We start from the raw sequence: 17345 nt of genomic DNA, 5'->3' as shown, positions 1-17345 counted from the left end.
TTGGCCGCGCGTTGGCGGATCCCTTGCGACGCGACACGACGTATGCTTTAATTGAACCCTCGTCGATGATCGGATCGCGAAATTCGAGAACCGACGCGACGCAAACTGTCACCGACCACTGCCACGGGATAGAAGCTATCGTCGAATTCCTTGGTGGTCGCCACGTGCGCGTAATAGCCCATTACGCGTACGTATGGAAATAATGCGATTTGCATGCCCAAAGAGAGCCCGACGTCCGTGCACGAAGGAGGGTGAGCGCGGGGATCGTGACATCGTTCGAGAACGAACGATTCGCGCGAAGACGAAGGTTCTCGAGGGACGGGGTGAGAATAAAATCTCGTGGAAAGTCTCGCGGAGTCCGCGAGTGGAATCGCGTAAAATATTTAGATCGAGGACGAGGACGAAGACGATCGCGCGATCGATACACGGGCACGATGGGAAGAGGCGCGACGCATCTGGCCGGATTTTCGACGGCGAGGAAAACGAAACAATGGTGGCGCGTAAAGCGCGCTTGGTTTCGCGCGGAAGGGTGAAATCGTCGTCGTCGTCGCCGCCGCCGCCGCCGCGTGATTAGTCCGACGTTCGCACGGGCTACGTCTCTCTAGTTGGCACGCATTCCAACCGAACGAACGCCGGCTGGGTCTCATTCGACTGCGTGTCTGCTTGCCCGAGGCTGGCTTTCGCAGCGAACTCGTCCACCCGTTTTAAATCGCTCCGAACCACCGCGTCGACGTCGACGTCAACGGCAACGCCAACGCCAACGCCAACGTCGACGCCTACGTCAACGCCGTCCAACGATCGACCGTTCCTCTTCTCCTCTTCTTCGAACTATCTGACCAAACGTCGTTCCGGTTCTGTTTCAGATGCTTGTGGATTGTCGGACGTGACGCATATCGAGTCCCTTCAGGAGAAGTCGCAGTGCGCCTTGGAGGAATACTGCAGGACTCAATACCCGAATCAACCGACGAGATTCGGCAAGCTGCTTCTTCGATTACCCTCGCTGAGGACGGTGTCGTCGCAGGTGATCGAGCAGCTGTTCTTCGTTCGGCTGGTCGGGAAAACGCCGATCGAGACGCTGATCAGGGATATGCTACTCAGCGGTAGCAGCTTCAACTGGCCGTACATGTCCACGATGTGACATTCTGTCTGGCGACAGCTAGCTTCCGCGTAATACCCTCGCGCCATTTCCCATCGCCTCGTCCCTTTTCGTCGTCGTCGTCGTCGTCTCTTCGCCTCTCCGTCGTACGAGCATCGTCGCACGCTTCGCGCGACCTTCCAACGATTCGCCGAGCATTCGCGGCTCCTCTGGTCTTCGAAACGGTGTCGAGGTAACGAACCGCGCGCGACGATCGGACCAGTCGGCGAATCTGGACGAGGACGAGCGAACGAACAGGCCGAAGAGAACAACACGAGGCAGCGATAAAGACGCTCGGAGGTCGCGGTTCCAGCTTTTTCGAAGCACGCGATCGATCGCGCTACGGATGAAAGGAAAGGCGCGAGCTCGCGTGTTTCGCCAGACCTTTTTCTCTGGAATTGCATCGCGTCCCGGCGCTCGAAGAGCCGGGAAAGCGTTCGGGCTCGAACGCAGGAAAGAGAAGAAACGGGGGAAAAGACGAAAGGCAAAGCGGAATTGAGACGAACAGCGGTATGGAAGGGGGAAATGCGGCGCGAAGAAATCATAAATTAGCATTTGTAATCGACGGCAGGGGATCTGGTAGATCCTTCGCTGGCCGCTATCTTGCATCGATCTCGCGTCGAGTAATTGCCGTTAGTCGAGTCACGCCGAAACCCTTAGTCACTCGTTTCGACGTTTCGTCGTCCGCGTTCGTTCCACCTTTCTTTCACCGTCTTTCGTATCTCTTCTTTCTTAATCCGTTCTCGCGAACCACGCTTCCCGACCACGTTCCGCGTTACTCTATCGAAATTCACCGAAGCGACCCAATTACACGGACCACTCTCCGCGTCTTTCCCTCGGAACGTCTCGATTCCGTACCACGAGTTTTCGAACGCGTGATTTCTTCTCTTTCTTAAATACCGTCTACGACGTCGCGGACTGTCTTACCGATTCGCCGGTAACGAGTAACGCGGTGCACGGATCGAGCAATCGTTTTTCTCCAAGCGAGAGAAACTCGTTTTCCACAAACATCGAAAACAATTTGCGAATTATCGTCCGATCGGTCGTCGTTTTACCTCGTCGAGATACTCTTCCGCGCAAAAGATTTTCACTCCTCCGCGTCGCGTCTCGCGACTCTGAAAAGTTCATACGGCGAAACGCGCGTTCGAACGAATAAGATTCGCGAGATCGAGCCGAATCCACGGCGATCCGTTTGCAGGCTGTTTCTTCCTTCCACATTACGAGACGACGAGGCGAGTGATCGCGTCGCGTACCTATCTTCCGGTCGACATCTACCTCTCGATCGACCACTCTCGCTCGTATTCGTTTCCGCGGATTCCCTATCGCGTGCTTTTTCGCTGGCCGAACAACCGTCTCGTTCGGCGAGGAATCAGCGCAGTTTGCGGGATTCGCGATTCGCTCGAAGAACGCGTTCGGAAACGACGCGACCAGCCGAGAACGAACAAATATATTTTTCTTCCGCGAATATGTTCGACCGATCGCTGGTCGCCCGTCGTTTGATAAATTCGCGATAGCGCCGACAGCGACAGCGTCAACGACGAACACGGTAAGAAACGATTGCGGGGAAACTCGGCGAACGCAATGTGATATACGCGTACGTCGAAATTGAAATCCGATTTCTCGACACACGGTGCTTTTTTACGTTACGAATACTGTACGCTAGCCAGGCTCGATGCGCTGTACAGAGTTTGCCGAGACGTCGAACGACAAATCGTTCGAAACCAGCGAAATTATCGAATAGCGCGCTACGATAAGTATGCGGCGATGTCGAACTCTAGTTACTTAGACAACCATTTAAGGGTATATGGGATATTTCTAATATTTTTAAGCAGCGATCGTTTCTTAAATGCGCACGCGCACACATACAAACACAGACGTACACACACGCGCGCGCGCGCACACACGCAAACAAACAAACAAACAAACAAACAAACAAAGAGCGAAACAACAACGCGTTTCGATAGAAATCCACGAAGCGAACGCGGCCGAGGCGAGAACCGAATCGACGATGCGAACGGAGTTCGCTGTCCTCGAGACGCGTTCCCTTCGTCGAACGCAATTTTTCGAGAATGCTGAAGGATGTATTATATCGGATACGAATTACGTTGTGGTTGAGTGTACGTAGACCGAAATGACATTTATGTAGCGTTATGTATAAAGGCGCGAGAAGATTTTTGTATAAAACGTGTACATAATTAATATATATGCATATATATATATTATATATATATCATATACATTATACATATATATAATATATATATATATATAAAATATATAAAATACAGATATAAATACGATTATAAATACGAACGTAAGCGCGAATATAAACACGAATATACGTCTAAATGTAAAGAAATATATATGTCAGAATTACAGAGTTTTGCACGTTCAATCGAAACGCGCCCAACCAATGCAATGCAGCGAAAGGAGCGGAGCGTGCGAAGCGAGGCTGCGTCGTAGGACTTTGCTGTCGACGAGTCCAGGTAAGCCTCGACGAACGCGGCGAATTCTGGCGAGAGGGACGCGTCACGTTGCTCGTCCGCGTGCGTTTCCGAACATTCCCGCACGATCGTCTTTCCATATAAACAATCGCCGAGCGCATTTTCCCTGACGCACGGCAGTGATTTCTGGTCGGCGCGACGCGACGACGATGCATCTGTCTGCGAACGCGACCCCGAGTGCCCTCGCTCGAGGAACGCGACTCGTTTCGGTTCTTCTTTAACCTCTTTTCCTTTTCCTGTGCCGTTCGCACTCTCCTGTCAGCTCGGTTGCCTGCCACTCCGGACCGTCCTCCGCTTTGTACGCCTGTACGCCCCTACGCCAGCAACTACCTAGTTGCTCTTCTTCCACGTACTTTCTTTTCCCATTCTCTCTCCCTCTCCCTCTCTCTCTCTCTCTCTCTCTCTCTCTCTCTCTTTCTCTTTCTCTTTCTCTCTCTTTAGTAGTCGGAGTGAAAAAGCATTTTTCGTTTTCGACCGGCGCAAACCACGTGTCTACGAAGGACGATCCATCCGTATAAAAAGGTTTCGCAGGTGTTGGTTGCTGCGAGATCGGGAGCATCGCGAGGCGAACGCATAAAACAGGGATAAATCACGCGAAGGATGCCGAGCACGGCTAGGGCGAAGGAGCAAAAACGAAGAGATCGCGAGCGACGGTGTGGCACGGCGCGCGGATAGCCTCGAACCAGCCGGATGCTTAGAATTTCGATAAATCTAACTTGGCAGGAGAAACAAACGGCTCAGGGGGAGAGTTTTTTCCGTGCGAGTAGGTACCGTCGCGGTTTTTGGCTCTCGTTCAAAAATCTCGCTTCTTTTTTCGTTCTCCGACCGCTGTGCGCACGGTAAACGATGGAATAACGCGAACGAAATCGCGCTCGATCGAAACGAGAGCCTGAGGAAGAGAAAGCTGATCGCGCGGATCGTTCCCCGTCCCTCGTCCTTCGCTGTTAAGAGGAATTTTGGACCGAGTCCAGACCGACGAAACGTTCGAATCGACGAATCTCTTTCGATCGTTCCTGCTACCACCGTGGTGGACACGTACTTACATACCGTGCCTCGTGGCGTTCGATCGCTCGAGTCGGAGCGACGCGCGGTTTCGATTAGGCCGAACGTGGAACCCGCGCTACGAGATCGGCCGGAGCAGCGATATCGCTCGACTCGCGATTGCGTCATCTTCTATTACCATCCGCCAGCCACTGCTACGCGATATCGATGGCTCGCGGTCGCGCCACTCCAATCGTCGATCCGGCTGCGCCGGATTCGAGCAAACCCCTTGAGCAGGCAGCCGTTTCTCCTTCTCCTTTTCCTTCTCCTTCTAGTCTCCGATGCTGACGATGACGAACGCGTTCGACGCGGCGACCAAACGATTTTCCACACGAAAGGAACCTCGAATTCGTCGTATACGACGCGACCCATCGAAATCGCTTCCGCGTTCCTCTTCCGTACGTCGTTCGAGTAAACGCGAGTTCGTTGCGTTTAGAGCGGTAGCCGGAGCCCGCGCGTCGCTCGCGATTCGTTGGACGAAGCGTAGCTCGGGCTCGATCGCGGACAGGGTGCGTGGACGCGACCACGAGGCCGTTCTTAACGAGCTCGCGAGTCTACCCCGTGCACGGCGAGCCGCGTAAACGAGAGGCGGAGCAACCGCTTGCGAGAGGTCAGAGGCCACTACCAATCGCAATCTCCCGATAACCACTCTTCTCGCTGTAACTCCTCTCTCGTCGGATATACGCTGGCCGTCAGTTTTTTCCTTTCTACGCGCTGCAAACGATGCGTGGATACGCGAGCGCCGCCCTCTTCGCGTCGCTTTTCCACCGTTCCATCGACTTTCGATCCCGCGAAAAATCCAAGCGGTCCGACGACTATTCGTCACCGGAATCGATTCAATCACATTCTCCGACCTCGTGCGTTCCGATAAACGACACGTGTCGCGGCATCCGCATAATCGTTCGATTTGTACGCGTCGGTCTTCCGTTCGTGACCATTGCCGTCGACCGACGTTAAAAGGTTCGCCTTCGCTTCTCTCCTACTCTCCCTTATCGGCTCCGTTTTACACGAAGACAAATAGCTTCTCCTTTTTTCATCCGCTCCATCGTTTCCGCTCTGCACGCGCACGCGAACGCGCTCGTATTTACCTTTAACTAGTCATTCTCCCGATTTCAATTTCTCGTTTCCACCGTTCGACTAGGTAATCGAAATCGAATCGAACGCCCTACTCGCAACGAACGATCGATCGAGTTTCTTTCTTACCGTTTTTCCTTCTTCCATCGTCTTGCTCGTGTTTTTGTCGCCAGCGAACGGTAATCGCGTCTGAAAAATCACGATTTTTCTCGTTTTCGTCGTTGCGATACCTTCGGTCGAGAACGAAACGAAAAATTACCACGGTACGTACCTCGGACGTAACCGCGATTATCCCATTAGCGCCATCGATCGATAGCTCTTCGAATCTCTTGCTTACCTCGTAAGGCGTCGATCGACCATCGTCTTCTCGTCGATAGATTTCAGGACGTAGCAGATGCAGAACCGAACGATTCGAACTTACCGTTAGCAAGACCCTCGTTTTCACGCAGGTGGTAAAGACAGAAAACTCCACCGTCGAATCTCCTTTATTTCGTTTACCTCGATTCGCCTCCTGTCTAAACTCGTAAGCGAGCGAGTACTTGCACTTGGACTCGTTTGACTATCGTTCGGTGTACTTATGTAAGTATGATAAGCGACGCAACGGTCTCTGATCTAACTCGTACGTTCGTGGGATCGTTGTAACCGATCGAATCTCTCTATTGATTTCTCGGGTTATTTTTGCGCGTATTTCATTTACTAAAAATTAACCACAGTTGATGGCAGATCGAAGCTTCCGCGGATAACATGTCGGTATAAATTCCGTAGTGTAAGCACGTTTAAGTTTTCATGTATAATGTATCCACGTCTTTGCGTGATCGAGATTTCGCAATTCTCTTATTTATTGTTGGAAAATCCTCTTACGATAGAACGAAAATGTCGACATCGATCGTCCAAAGAATCGACGCAACGAGAAATCTTTTTTAAAGAATGCTTTTCCGTTCAAATCGTTAACTCATAAACGAACCAAGGACGAACGCTTGTTATTTATCCATAACGCGATTCTATTTATATAGCCTAACCGTTTTTCTCTTTTTCTTTTTTGCTCTACGACGCGAACGTGGTACGCGACACGTAATAATCCGCCTCTTCCGAAACATCGGATAAAGATCTTTCTCGCGAGCCTCCACACGGGCAAATTTGATCGCTGCTGTGTCATCGTTCGAATTATTACCGAATTATTATACGTCTTGCGCAAAATCGTATAAATAATCCCATTCAAGCAAGTAAACGCGTTGTTGGTCGAATAAAAGATTTAATTATCCCTGCGAGCAAAAGGCCAACCATTTACCAGACGTTAACGGACTAAATCGAAATATTTTTTACGTTTTTCCCCATACAGTACGTAAATACGTAAGGTTTTCCCGTTCCGTTTAAGCGCTCGCTTATGGATTCAAGGATCAACTTTTTTGAACATCGATTTCATTCGCGGTACTTTCGTTCTCCTTTCCTTCGCACACAACTGTACGAACTTTCTCGCCAAGGAACAATCCTCGAAGGGACGAACGCCACGATAACGTTTCCCGATGATCAAGGAATAAAAACGTTTGTTCTAGTATGCAAACCGGATAGACCTGGTTGGTGCCTGTGAAAAATCAGCAATCGGAATACGTTCGGCAATGTCGCCGTTGGATCGATCTAAGATAATTTGAGAGACAATTCGAAAGAAGAGAGAACGTCGAAACAATGATACGGATCTAGAAAAGCAACGATAAACGATCTGAAAAACGCGAATCGGTACACGCGATTTAATAAAATAACCAATGGCTAAAATAAAAAACAATTTATTAACGACAATATCTATAATTACACTGTAATATATCGCGCATGAGAAGCAGCATTCCACTTCGTATGTCGCCTATATTTCCCCGTTTCTGTTTGCGAAACTGCTGCATGTCAAACCCTCGATCAAATCGCGCAAACTTACCGTTGGAATAAACGAAAACGTTCGACCGGCTCTGCGATTTCGAGTTCGTGTTCGTCTTATTCGTTTGAACGCAGACGTGGAAAATCAATCGGGATGATCGTGAATGCAAACGAGGACGCGAATAGAAATCACACGGTAAAAACGAACGATAGGACGAAACACTCCTCGGTCATCGCCTTGCATCCTGTCTTATTTAATTATTTATTTTTCATGCGCAATGATAGTATAGAGCGATTTACTTCGTATCACCTGTATCGATATATCACGGTGGTTTGGAATATCGAATCGGATAGCTGCGATGATGTCTCTAACGGGAGAACGTCGCTAGGAAAGAGACAGCGAGTCGAATAAAAGTTCCGATGCGAAAAGTACAATGTTGCAACGATTGTTGTGATTCCGACGATGCAGTGCGTGATTCGACGCGTTCACAGCCGTTGACGTAAAATTACGTCATGTGTAATATAGGTATGTAATATAAATAATAAACATTCTATTTAGACGAATTTTACCTCTTTTAATGTTTTTCTTTTCAAACTATGTTATCGATATCAAGCCCTTATTTACTTTAACGCGTAAAACTACCGAAGCAGAAAAAATGTAAATATTCTTCTCTACCACAACGTCCTTTCTTTCTTTCCCCTATGTTAGCCGGACATAACACATTCCCGTTTATATATATGTATACTTTGAGAAATTCGACTGGAAATATTTTTCATTCGACTTCGTGACAACGACATTCGAAAATAAATTTTATGATACAAGGCTGCTGCAACTAGATTTACACACACCTACCTCTTTCAACGCGGTTTTCAATTTTTCACGCGTGAATTTCAACAAAATCGTTAGACGAAAAAGACGATGATCGATCGCAAGCCGTAAGATATCACGTACGATCGAAATTACCATACAATCGGAAACGAATAAAGTAAAACGCATCCAAGAGAAAATCATAGCGCCAAGGATTTTCGCGTAATCGTTCGTTTCGTCTAATCGAATATTCCGAATAATTCTTTCGTTGAAGATATATCACGAGATTTAAAGTATTGTGAAAATGATTACTTTATTTATTGACACGTAACCTATTAGGAATATAAGACGGCAATTATCGACACACGAGAAGCTGATTCGATCGATTGAACAAACGAGGATATATCGGCGAAAAGAGAAATAGAGATTTGCGACGAGAAGAGTGGATTCGTCTGGAAATACGGATCGTTCGATTACAAAATTTCAAAGCTACGCAAACGTGGCGTTCGATCGAGACGAGACAGTTTTCAAATATCGCTGAATTCGCTGATTTGCTTGCATTTCGCATCATACGTGTAATTCGTCGCGTGACGAATCTTTCGTCAACGAATTCTCTGTCAATCGTTTTTCGATAGGACGCCGGGTGTCGATGCATCGGAACGTTATGCGAACCCTGACAAACTTACTTCTTATCGATTCAATGGAGCGCGATCAAACGAAAATAAAAAGAACAACAGAGTAACGGATAGCTCTAGTTTGGACAAAGTACGATCTACGCTCGAACGTTTGAAAACAGCCATTTCCTTATCTCATTTTCCATTTAAAACGACCGAAGTTTAACGCGAAACGTTACACGCGTAACTTATTGTACCGAAATGAATCGCGCACGCTGATACTAACGTGGAACGCGTCCGAAAACACTCGACAGAATCAGCGTTGCTGTTGCTTAAAAGCCACGTTCCTAAGCGAATAGGTACAATGATATTTATACGATACGTTCGACGGCCAATCGACCGTGTATCAAATATACGTGTACGATAGTATCGGTAATATTCTTGTTCGAAAAAGAAAAGGCAAAGTAGTTGCTTGTATCGATTTTTTCAAATTAATCGATGTTACGAGATCGTTTCGAACGGATCGTCCAATTGTACGCATCGACTAATTGCGAACTTTAAACTTCTCGGTTAATTTAGCGTTTCTTCGTGTAATTATTATTATTATTATTATTATTATTATTATTATTATTATTATTATTATTGTATTATTATTATTATTATTATTATTAGAAATCGTTGCACGCAAACTACAGCGATACGAGAGACAATCAATTAAATCATCTGTCGAAGTCGAAATGCAATGTTGTAATATACTTTGATGAAATATTACTTGATTTTTTTATTCGACACACAATTCGACCAACGCTACGACTCGAACGCTTCTTAATATTTACAACATTCACCGACGAATATTATCATATAATCTATTGGAGTTTCCTTTGAGGTACGTTCACAAAAAATCGTTATTACAAGTAGTCGTCGTACAAGTATGTAAGCATACGTGACGTCACCTTCGGTTAACTTTCAATCGCAAACGTTTTTTTCCGAGTCGATGTGTTTTCATAATATTTATCTAAATTTCACAGATTACGCAATTTTCCAACCTATTTGCGGCGTTGCGTCTTTAACGCGCACGTATTCTTGTTTGCTCAGGGCATCAAACATTTGCTGCATCGAAGGCATCTCGTGGCTATTGTTTTATTTTATTTAACTCTCTTTTCAAAATAAATAAATCGCGATTACTTGGTTCGTTTACTCAGTAGCATTGGACGCCAGAGTATCTCTATCGGTATCAGAGTATCTGAACTCGACAGCAACAACCGTCTCTCTCCCCCCTCTCGTCTCTTCTGTATCTCGTTCTACTCTTTACTCTTCTCCTACGGTTTTCCTTCCCTACTCGTTTCTCGATTCTTCTATCCTCCGATGATTCCCGAGTTCCTAGCCACCGTTTCTTTCACACGATTCGCACGCGCGCGCGCGCGCGCGCGCATACACACCAATACGACGCATCCTCTATATTACACTTGCACACCTTCACCTCCACTGTTCTTTGTTTTCGTTTCTACCGGTGCAAAAAATAGTGTTGCTATTATACTTTTTACTTCGTGTTTCCTGCGTTTAAAAACTGTCGCACTTCATAAATCTAAGCACTCTGTATCGTAAAGTTATACATCGAAGTGTGTTCATTTCGTACGACGTAAGGCTACTCGCGCTTCGAGCATCAGAGCGTGGAGCACCAACCGTGCACCTTATCAACGTCCAGTTAAGAAGCGATTGTACGAAGAATCATGGTACACTCGTTCACAGAATCAAAGGTAAACACCTTTGAGATACAACGATAATCGTCCTACTCAACCTTTTTTCTGGCTCGTAATCCGTTTCTAAACACAACACTCGCGCGAATGAAATACTTGTTTCGCATGACGCGAAGCGTTACGATTGTTTCGTGCTCCACACTCGTACGCTGGAGGTGTTCGCCGACAAAGACGCACGAAACTAACGCCTCTTAAACACATACATATACGTGCAACAACATCGCGTTGCGTGAATTTCGTTAACGAATATACGCCGGATCGTACTAGGAAGGAGCAGATAACTTTGATACAAGTACTATCAGCCGGTACGCGATACGTCTCGAGCGTGCGCACATACGTAGGTACTTTCGTACGTTACCACTTTAAGGTTATTTATTTAGAAGTTTTCTATCTTATTTATCATTAGTACTATTAATAACGCGGTGCCCTGGCTGTCGGTAAACTACATAATGTATAGCTATATTTATATAGCTAAATAAATTAAATATATGCATATAGCTATATTTGAAATGAAACTACATTCATCGACTGAGATTGTGTTATGCACCACACACGTGGTTCTTTTCCCCTCCGTGTGCGATAGATTTCGCATAATCCAATCGCTAGTGCTACGTACTCGGGCACCAACCTCTTAAACGACATTACGATCCAGTTCGTTAGCAAATGCAAATTAATTAACGATTACTCGAGCGAATCGGAAGTAAACGTTATTTCTCGTTTAAAATTCAATGTAAAATGGAAATGGATAACAAAATAATAGACAAAAAAAAAAAAGAGAGAAAGAGAGAAAAGGATGACCGCGGAAACCTGGCACATCCCTGTGTAATTGTTTCCATTTCAATCAATGTAAAATTACTATAAAAGATATATGTATGTACATCGATCACTAAATTACATCAATTAGCGTTTCCTCTTAGCGTTTTCTCTTGTTCCATTACTAACTATGGTTTACCCAGCGTCGCCTTCTGTAGTTTTTGGGTTGGGCTGCGCGTGTGTATACGTGTTAGGAACCTTAATAAGGCAACGAAGGAGCCCTGAATTTTACGAATGTATCCGTTATTTTCCGTTTTTACATCGTTTAAGCTGCTTTTAAAGCTTTACAATTTTCATAATGCTCAGGCACGAACAAAACCGTTTGTTAATTTTCTCTAAGAAGGAGACCCGGTACCTTGTATGATTCTCCTTCTGCATGCCTTTTATTCTCTATACATTGTAATTCTTCTCTTATCCAATTGGTTAATTAACTGCAATACATTTTATTTAATGATACATCATATGTTGATACAAAAAACTACAAAGCACAAAAGTTACGCAAAAGCTTGTGCCACGATACCTACACATTATAATTGGATTATTCCAAATTACAGAGTTTCATAGCGAAAAATATAATTACATGTAAATAACAAATTAAAAAATGTTCGTCGTACACCGATACAAATTTCCGAATATTCGTGCGAGATGCTATTGATCGATATAAAATCTGAACTATCTAACAAAATCTACGAGATTAAACACATGATCGATCTTGTTGAATATTTCACCAATTATTTTTCGTGCAATTCCTGCACACCATCCAGACAAAAGCTCTCAAAAAATATATAAATATAAAATACCTTTTTTATACCAACAAATATTTAAATTTTTTGAACGGAACCTAAGCATAATCGAACAGAATACAACATTCGTAAAGTTCAGTAATCATTAACAGACAAAACGGTAATTTTTATACAAAACTTTTAAACAATATTATATCACAGTACTAGCTATAAATACAACGTTTAAAAGAGAGCTGAAAACGAGAGCTAAAGCAGTGCTTCGTTAGACAGAGAAAGACATCGACCGAAACGGTATACAAAGATTATACACATTCTGCGAGAATCACGGGACCGAGGCTCCATCTTTGCTCCTATCATTAATGTTTTTACTATAAAAAGAAAGATAGAGAAAGAGAGGAGGGAGGAAGGAAGAGAAAGAGATCTTATTATGCTACGCATCGAAGATCGGATGGAAACAGTATTCACGATAGAACGAAAAACAAACGTGTTTTATAATTGCGACATCGCTAAAAACGTTACAGTGCGCATGAAAATATTTCGGTTCTTCCTTATCACATGTGCAACGATTTTTGCACCTGCTCGTCTCCGGAATATTTATCACTCCGTTTTTTTTTTTTCTTTTTGTCCTTTGTCCTAAAACAACACGACGTTTTTTATCGTCTTTGTCATGTTCTTTCTTGTCCTTTTACCTCTTCTTTCTTTTCTAATTCTTCTTTCGCATTTTCATACGATAACGTGTACCTATGTACGTACGTCGTGACTATTTCACTTCACGTATGTACATGTAAAAGCGTCTGACTGCCGATGATTGACTGGACCGTATTCAGAAGATAAAACGAATCAACCATCCGTTCGAGATGCCGTTGATGACATCGGAGGGTACGGGTTATGTACCAAGGCCGGAATTCCAGTTGCGTCAGGCTGCTGACTGGTCGAAACCGAGCAAGAAATAGAGTGTTGCTATTTCTTGGTTGGCGTGCCTCGTTGCGTCAAACCTTCGAATCGTTTGAACGTGTAATTAATGAATACCCAGTCCTTGTATATTACCTCCCCATCTTGAGGCATTGGCGCGGATGCTGTAATCGGCGAAAAAAAAAAAAATAGATGGAGAAAATTACATTCGAATTTACGTTACCGGCTAAGTAATCGTACCGCTCTTTATTTCCTCCTGGAATCGAAATAATAGTACGTCGTCATACATGTTTAGTATACTTACGTATCTCCAATTTCACATCGGGAAATTCGTCGAAATTGGAAGTATCGTCGATAGAACGTACTTCGACCGGAATCGCTGCTGGCCTTTCTCTGATATGTTCCCAATCGACGCCACGGAAGAAAGGGGCTAGTTTAAGTTCTTCTATACCTCTTTGCGCACCTATGGGCCATTTTAAAAGAAGAATCGTATGAGTCGTCCAACTACTACATAATAGCGAAGGTATTTTATCGACGTTTGAACATAGTATATCAAATATTAACCTAATCTTCTATCGGCTTCGCAACAAAACCTGATTATAGTATCTTTAGCTTCCTCGCTAATGGGAACTTCTGGTGGAAAAACTAAGGTTTCCCTCCAATTCATAACCTTCCGGTAAGTTTCTTGGGGATTTTCACTGCAGAATGGAGGATATCCTGAAGTAAAGACGAAAGTTATCGATAAAATTCTGTAGAAAATAAGAAAAACAAGCGATATACGCGTTCTTCTTGCTAAGATCGGAAATATCGTGCATTTACGGGAGCAGAAACTTCAGTACCTATGAGCATCTCGTACATGATAACTCCCAAGGACCAACAGTCACAAGCAGGTCCATAACCTGTTTGTAAAAATACTTCCGGAGCTATGTAATCGGGTGTTCCTACTGTACTGTAAGCCAAAGCTCTCCTATTTCTTTTCCAGCTTTCTGCTCTTCTTTTACTATCCATCGCGCCGCCACTTCCGCTTCCGCACGATGTCACTGTAACAAAACGGTTAAACGGTGGTATTTTGAATAAGAAGAATAAGAATAAGAAGAAAAGGAAAGGTAGAAAAAGAGGCGTACTGAAATCCGAAGGCTTTGCTTGGCTGAGATCTCTGTAGAAATCGGTTCTATGGGACTTTTTCAGACCCGTGCATAATCCAAAATCAGAGAGTTTTATATGACCTCGTGCATCCAATAACAGATTGTCCGGTTTGATATCTCTGAAAAAAGGGACATTATACCGGTTAGTCTCTAGCTACATCGCTTCGAATCGTTACTTCCATTAGTTCTCGTAACTCTGCATTTTACCTATGAATAAATCCCAGTTTATGTATAGAGTCGATCGCTAACGCTGTCTCCGAAATATAAAATTGCGTGCACTCTTCGGAAAGCGTATCTTTCTTCATCAGCAACGTCATCATGTCACCTACAAGAACACACGTGTTTCGATGATTCTGTTGTTTCGTATAAATATACATGTGATAAGGTGCAACGATCGGCATACTAATCGTAATTTAACGTAAAATAGGAAATGGTTGCAAATATTTATCGTAATTGAATTATGTAATGAAATCGAGGAGTATGTACGTCTTGTAGCAATAATTTGTAAGAAAGAGAAGGCAACGAGACAAAAGAGAGAAAAAACAACAAGTAAAAGCGTATACTAGCGCGAAAACTATAATTGAAATGAAAGCTTACCGCCTGGAAGAAACTCCATGATTAAATATAAATTTATAGGATCTTGAAAACTATAATACATTTTTACGACCCATTGATGATCCGCTTCCACTAGGACGTCTCTTTCCGCCCTGACGTGCGCCACTTGCTCTTTTTCCAGCATGTCGGCTTTTCTTAAAATTTTCATCGCATACACGTGCCCGGTATCCTTCTTTTGCACGAGTCTTACCTGTTCGATACACAACGACAACAAGATTACAAACAGGGAAGATCGCCTTTAAAAATCGTTCGCGTTCTACGCGTTTCTTTTAGAGAGGAACAGTTTCTCGATCACGGTAACATCTTAATTAATTTATTATCCAGGTTTCTGCAACGCAAATTTACCTCTCCGAAAGCACCTCTGCCGATAACTTTGAGAGGCTCGAAATCTTCGACGCCAAGTCGGGAACGTTTCAAACGAAGAAACTCAGTTTCTTTCTGAGCATGCTGCAACCGTTTCTCCTGCTTCTGTTGTTCCGACAGACCTTCGTCTTTCAACGATTCCTCTAATTTCGCGAGCCTTTGCTTTCGCTCGATGTGCTGAGCTATCAGATTACTGTAGTAATTCTCCAACGTTACCTAAAGCCAAAAGCATATAAATGTTGATAGAAAAAGCAAACTATCCACGTACGTGCATGGTTCGCATATACCGAAAAATGGGTTAAACAATCTCTTACTAGGGCGATGTAAATGAAAATGCCATGGTTAGCGTGCCTTTTTCCTACAAATATCTGTACGCATCGTCCAAACATTGATTTACAACCGTTTGAAATTTACTATGCAAGGATAAGAAATACGACGAATGAAAAACGAAAAGCGAGATTGTCCGTGAGAGAAAGAAAGAAATTACCTTGGCCTTTGTAGCTTTGTCCAATGTATGGCCGCTGAAACGGATCGTGCTCTCTGTGGCCGCCATCTCCAGCACCCCTGTAATACATGCAAAAGGAGGTCACTGAGTGCCGCACACCGATCTCCAGAAGCGAGGTCTCGTGCCGTGACAATGACACGAATCCTTTCGCACCGAAACTCTTCGATCTGGTTAAAAACGGTAATGCGAAGGGCCAGCAACGGAAATTTCAAAATTTCCTCGATTTATTGCGCGATCGTCGGTCGTTGTTTCGTAAGATATCTTCCCAAAATTTTATTTATAGAGCTACATCGAAAGACGCTGTAGTCTGGAATCGATACGATTGGCGGATATCTGTAAAGAGACACGTAGAAATAGTCGGTTCGTCCGCCGTGTGTCGAATATCGGCCGTCTCGAAAGCAACGCGAACGTTCTCTCGCGTAGAGCAAAAGTTGACTAGCCTTGGAGTTTATTAAATAATGGCTGCGGTGAATGATCGTGCAACGTTCGGTCGAGACAGTGTTTGCGTACTGGAGTCACGGAATCGAAAATCTACAACATCGATTAATATCCTTCGTATCGGGTGCTTTCGACGATGTCACCTAACTCTAACAGCGATATCGAGGAAGCTTAGAAATCCTGAGTAAGTTTACGCGTTAAAAGGTTCGAACGTCGAGTCGGGGAACTGATCGCGGTACTCGAAACAAGCATTATATCAGAAACGAAATTAAACCAGAAACGTTGATACATTTTCGTTCTCCGTTTCACTCGACCATGTGGCTTATACTTACGGGAGAACAACGTCGCTGCTCCCTTACGATTCCGCGAAGACGAGGACCATTTTACCGAAGATACGAGAACGAACACAGACGCGAAGATACGAATACGAAATCGAATCGAAGAAATATATGTACCGAGATATACCGAAGAGATCGAACGGCACGATTCGCCAGCTTCGCGTACGTCTCCGGTACACTCGTCCTCAAGGTATATTTCGCGATTCGATCCTCGCACAACTAGGGAGTAGGTACAATGACGTCACGCGCTGATTACATTACGGTCTGCAAGGCCGCATTAAACTATTCTAGAAGCCATACTTTGCGCGTCTCTTGCGTTCAGTCTGCAAATAAAGGGTAACATAAGACACGCGAACAACGTTCTTCTTGTGCCTCAACGTTCTTCTACGCTACCCGGCTCTTCGTTGCCACTTTTGTAATTAATCTCGTGTTCTCTTGCCGCTTGGAATACTAAGAAAATATGTCGATCGTCGAGATTGACACACTCGTGCTATCTTCGATAATTCTGCTTTAAAATCCGATAAAATTACGACTCGTTTCGACGATATTTCAAACAATTTCAAAAATCGCTAGATACATTTATCGCGATACGATGTGGGAAACGATTACGATCGAGTATAAGATGCAGATCGAAGATACGCAACGCCGTTGATCTTAAGGCTTCTCTTCGACACCGA

General features: G+C 44.6%; 2 protein-coding genes across 16 annotated transcripts in view; one reads left to right on the top strand and one right to left on the bottom strand.

Moving 5' to 3' along the window:
* Positions 1-3513, top strand: part of LOC100650869 (steroid receptor seven-up, isoforms B/C) — a 52553-nt gene extending 49040 nt beyond the window's left edge. For all 3 annotated transcript variants that reach the window (XM_020868033.2, XM_012319391.3, XM_048406397.1), the window contains one exon: positions 864-3513. In XM_020868033.2, coding sequence (XP_020723692.2) covers positions 864-1138 — 275 coding nt within the window. In that variant the 3' untranslated portion in view covers positions 1139-3513. The remainder of the gene's footprint in view (positions 1-863) is intronic.
* A 4006-nt stretch (positions 3514-7519) lies between these two features.
* The window catches only part of LOC100644787 (serine/threonine-protein kinase tricornered), a 44913-nt gene continuing 35087 nt past the window's right edge, over positions 7520-17345 (bottom strand). For 12 of the 13 annotated variants that reach the window (XM_048406387.1, XM_012319385.3, XM_048406386.1 and 9 more), the window contains 9 exons: positions 15875-15951; positions 15370-15603; positions 15007-15214; positions 14617-14734; positions 14389-14528; positions 14104-14304; positions 13829-13981; positions 13569-13727; positions 7520-13428 (listed from right to left, as the gene is read on the bottom strand). In XM_048406387.1, coding sequence (XP_048262344.1) covers positions 13313-13428; positions 13569-13727; positions 13829-13981; positions 14104-14304; positions 14389-14528; positions 14617-14734; positions 15007-15214; positions 15370-15603; positions 15875-15951 — 1406 coding nt within the window. In that variant the 3' untranslated portion in view covers positions 7520-13312. Of the gene's footprint in view, positions 13429-13568; positions 13728-13828; positions 13982-14103; positions 14305-14388; positions 14529-14616; positions 14735-15006; positions 15215-15369; positions 15604-15874; positions 15952-16662; positions 16973-17345 lie in introns of those variants that run through there. The other variant, XM_012319390.3, reaches the window with a different exon arrangement.

This window comes from Bombus terrestris, chromosome 6 (assembly GCF_910591885.1).
Source record: "Bombus terrestris chromosome 6, iyBomTerr1.2, whole genome shotgun sequence".
Taxonomy (NCBI): domain Eukaryota; kingdom Metazoa; phylum Arthropoda; class Insecta; order Hymenoptera; family Apidae; genus Bombus; species Bombus terrestris.
The sequence above is the reverse complement of the archived record's forward strand: the minus strand, read 5'-3'. Positions and strand labels throughout refer to the sequence as shown.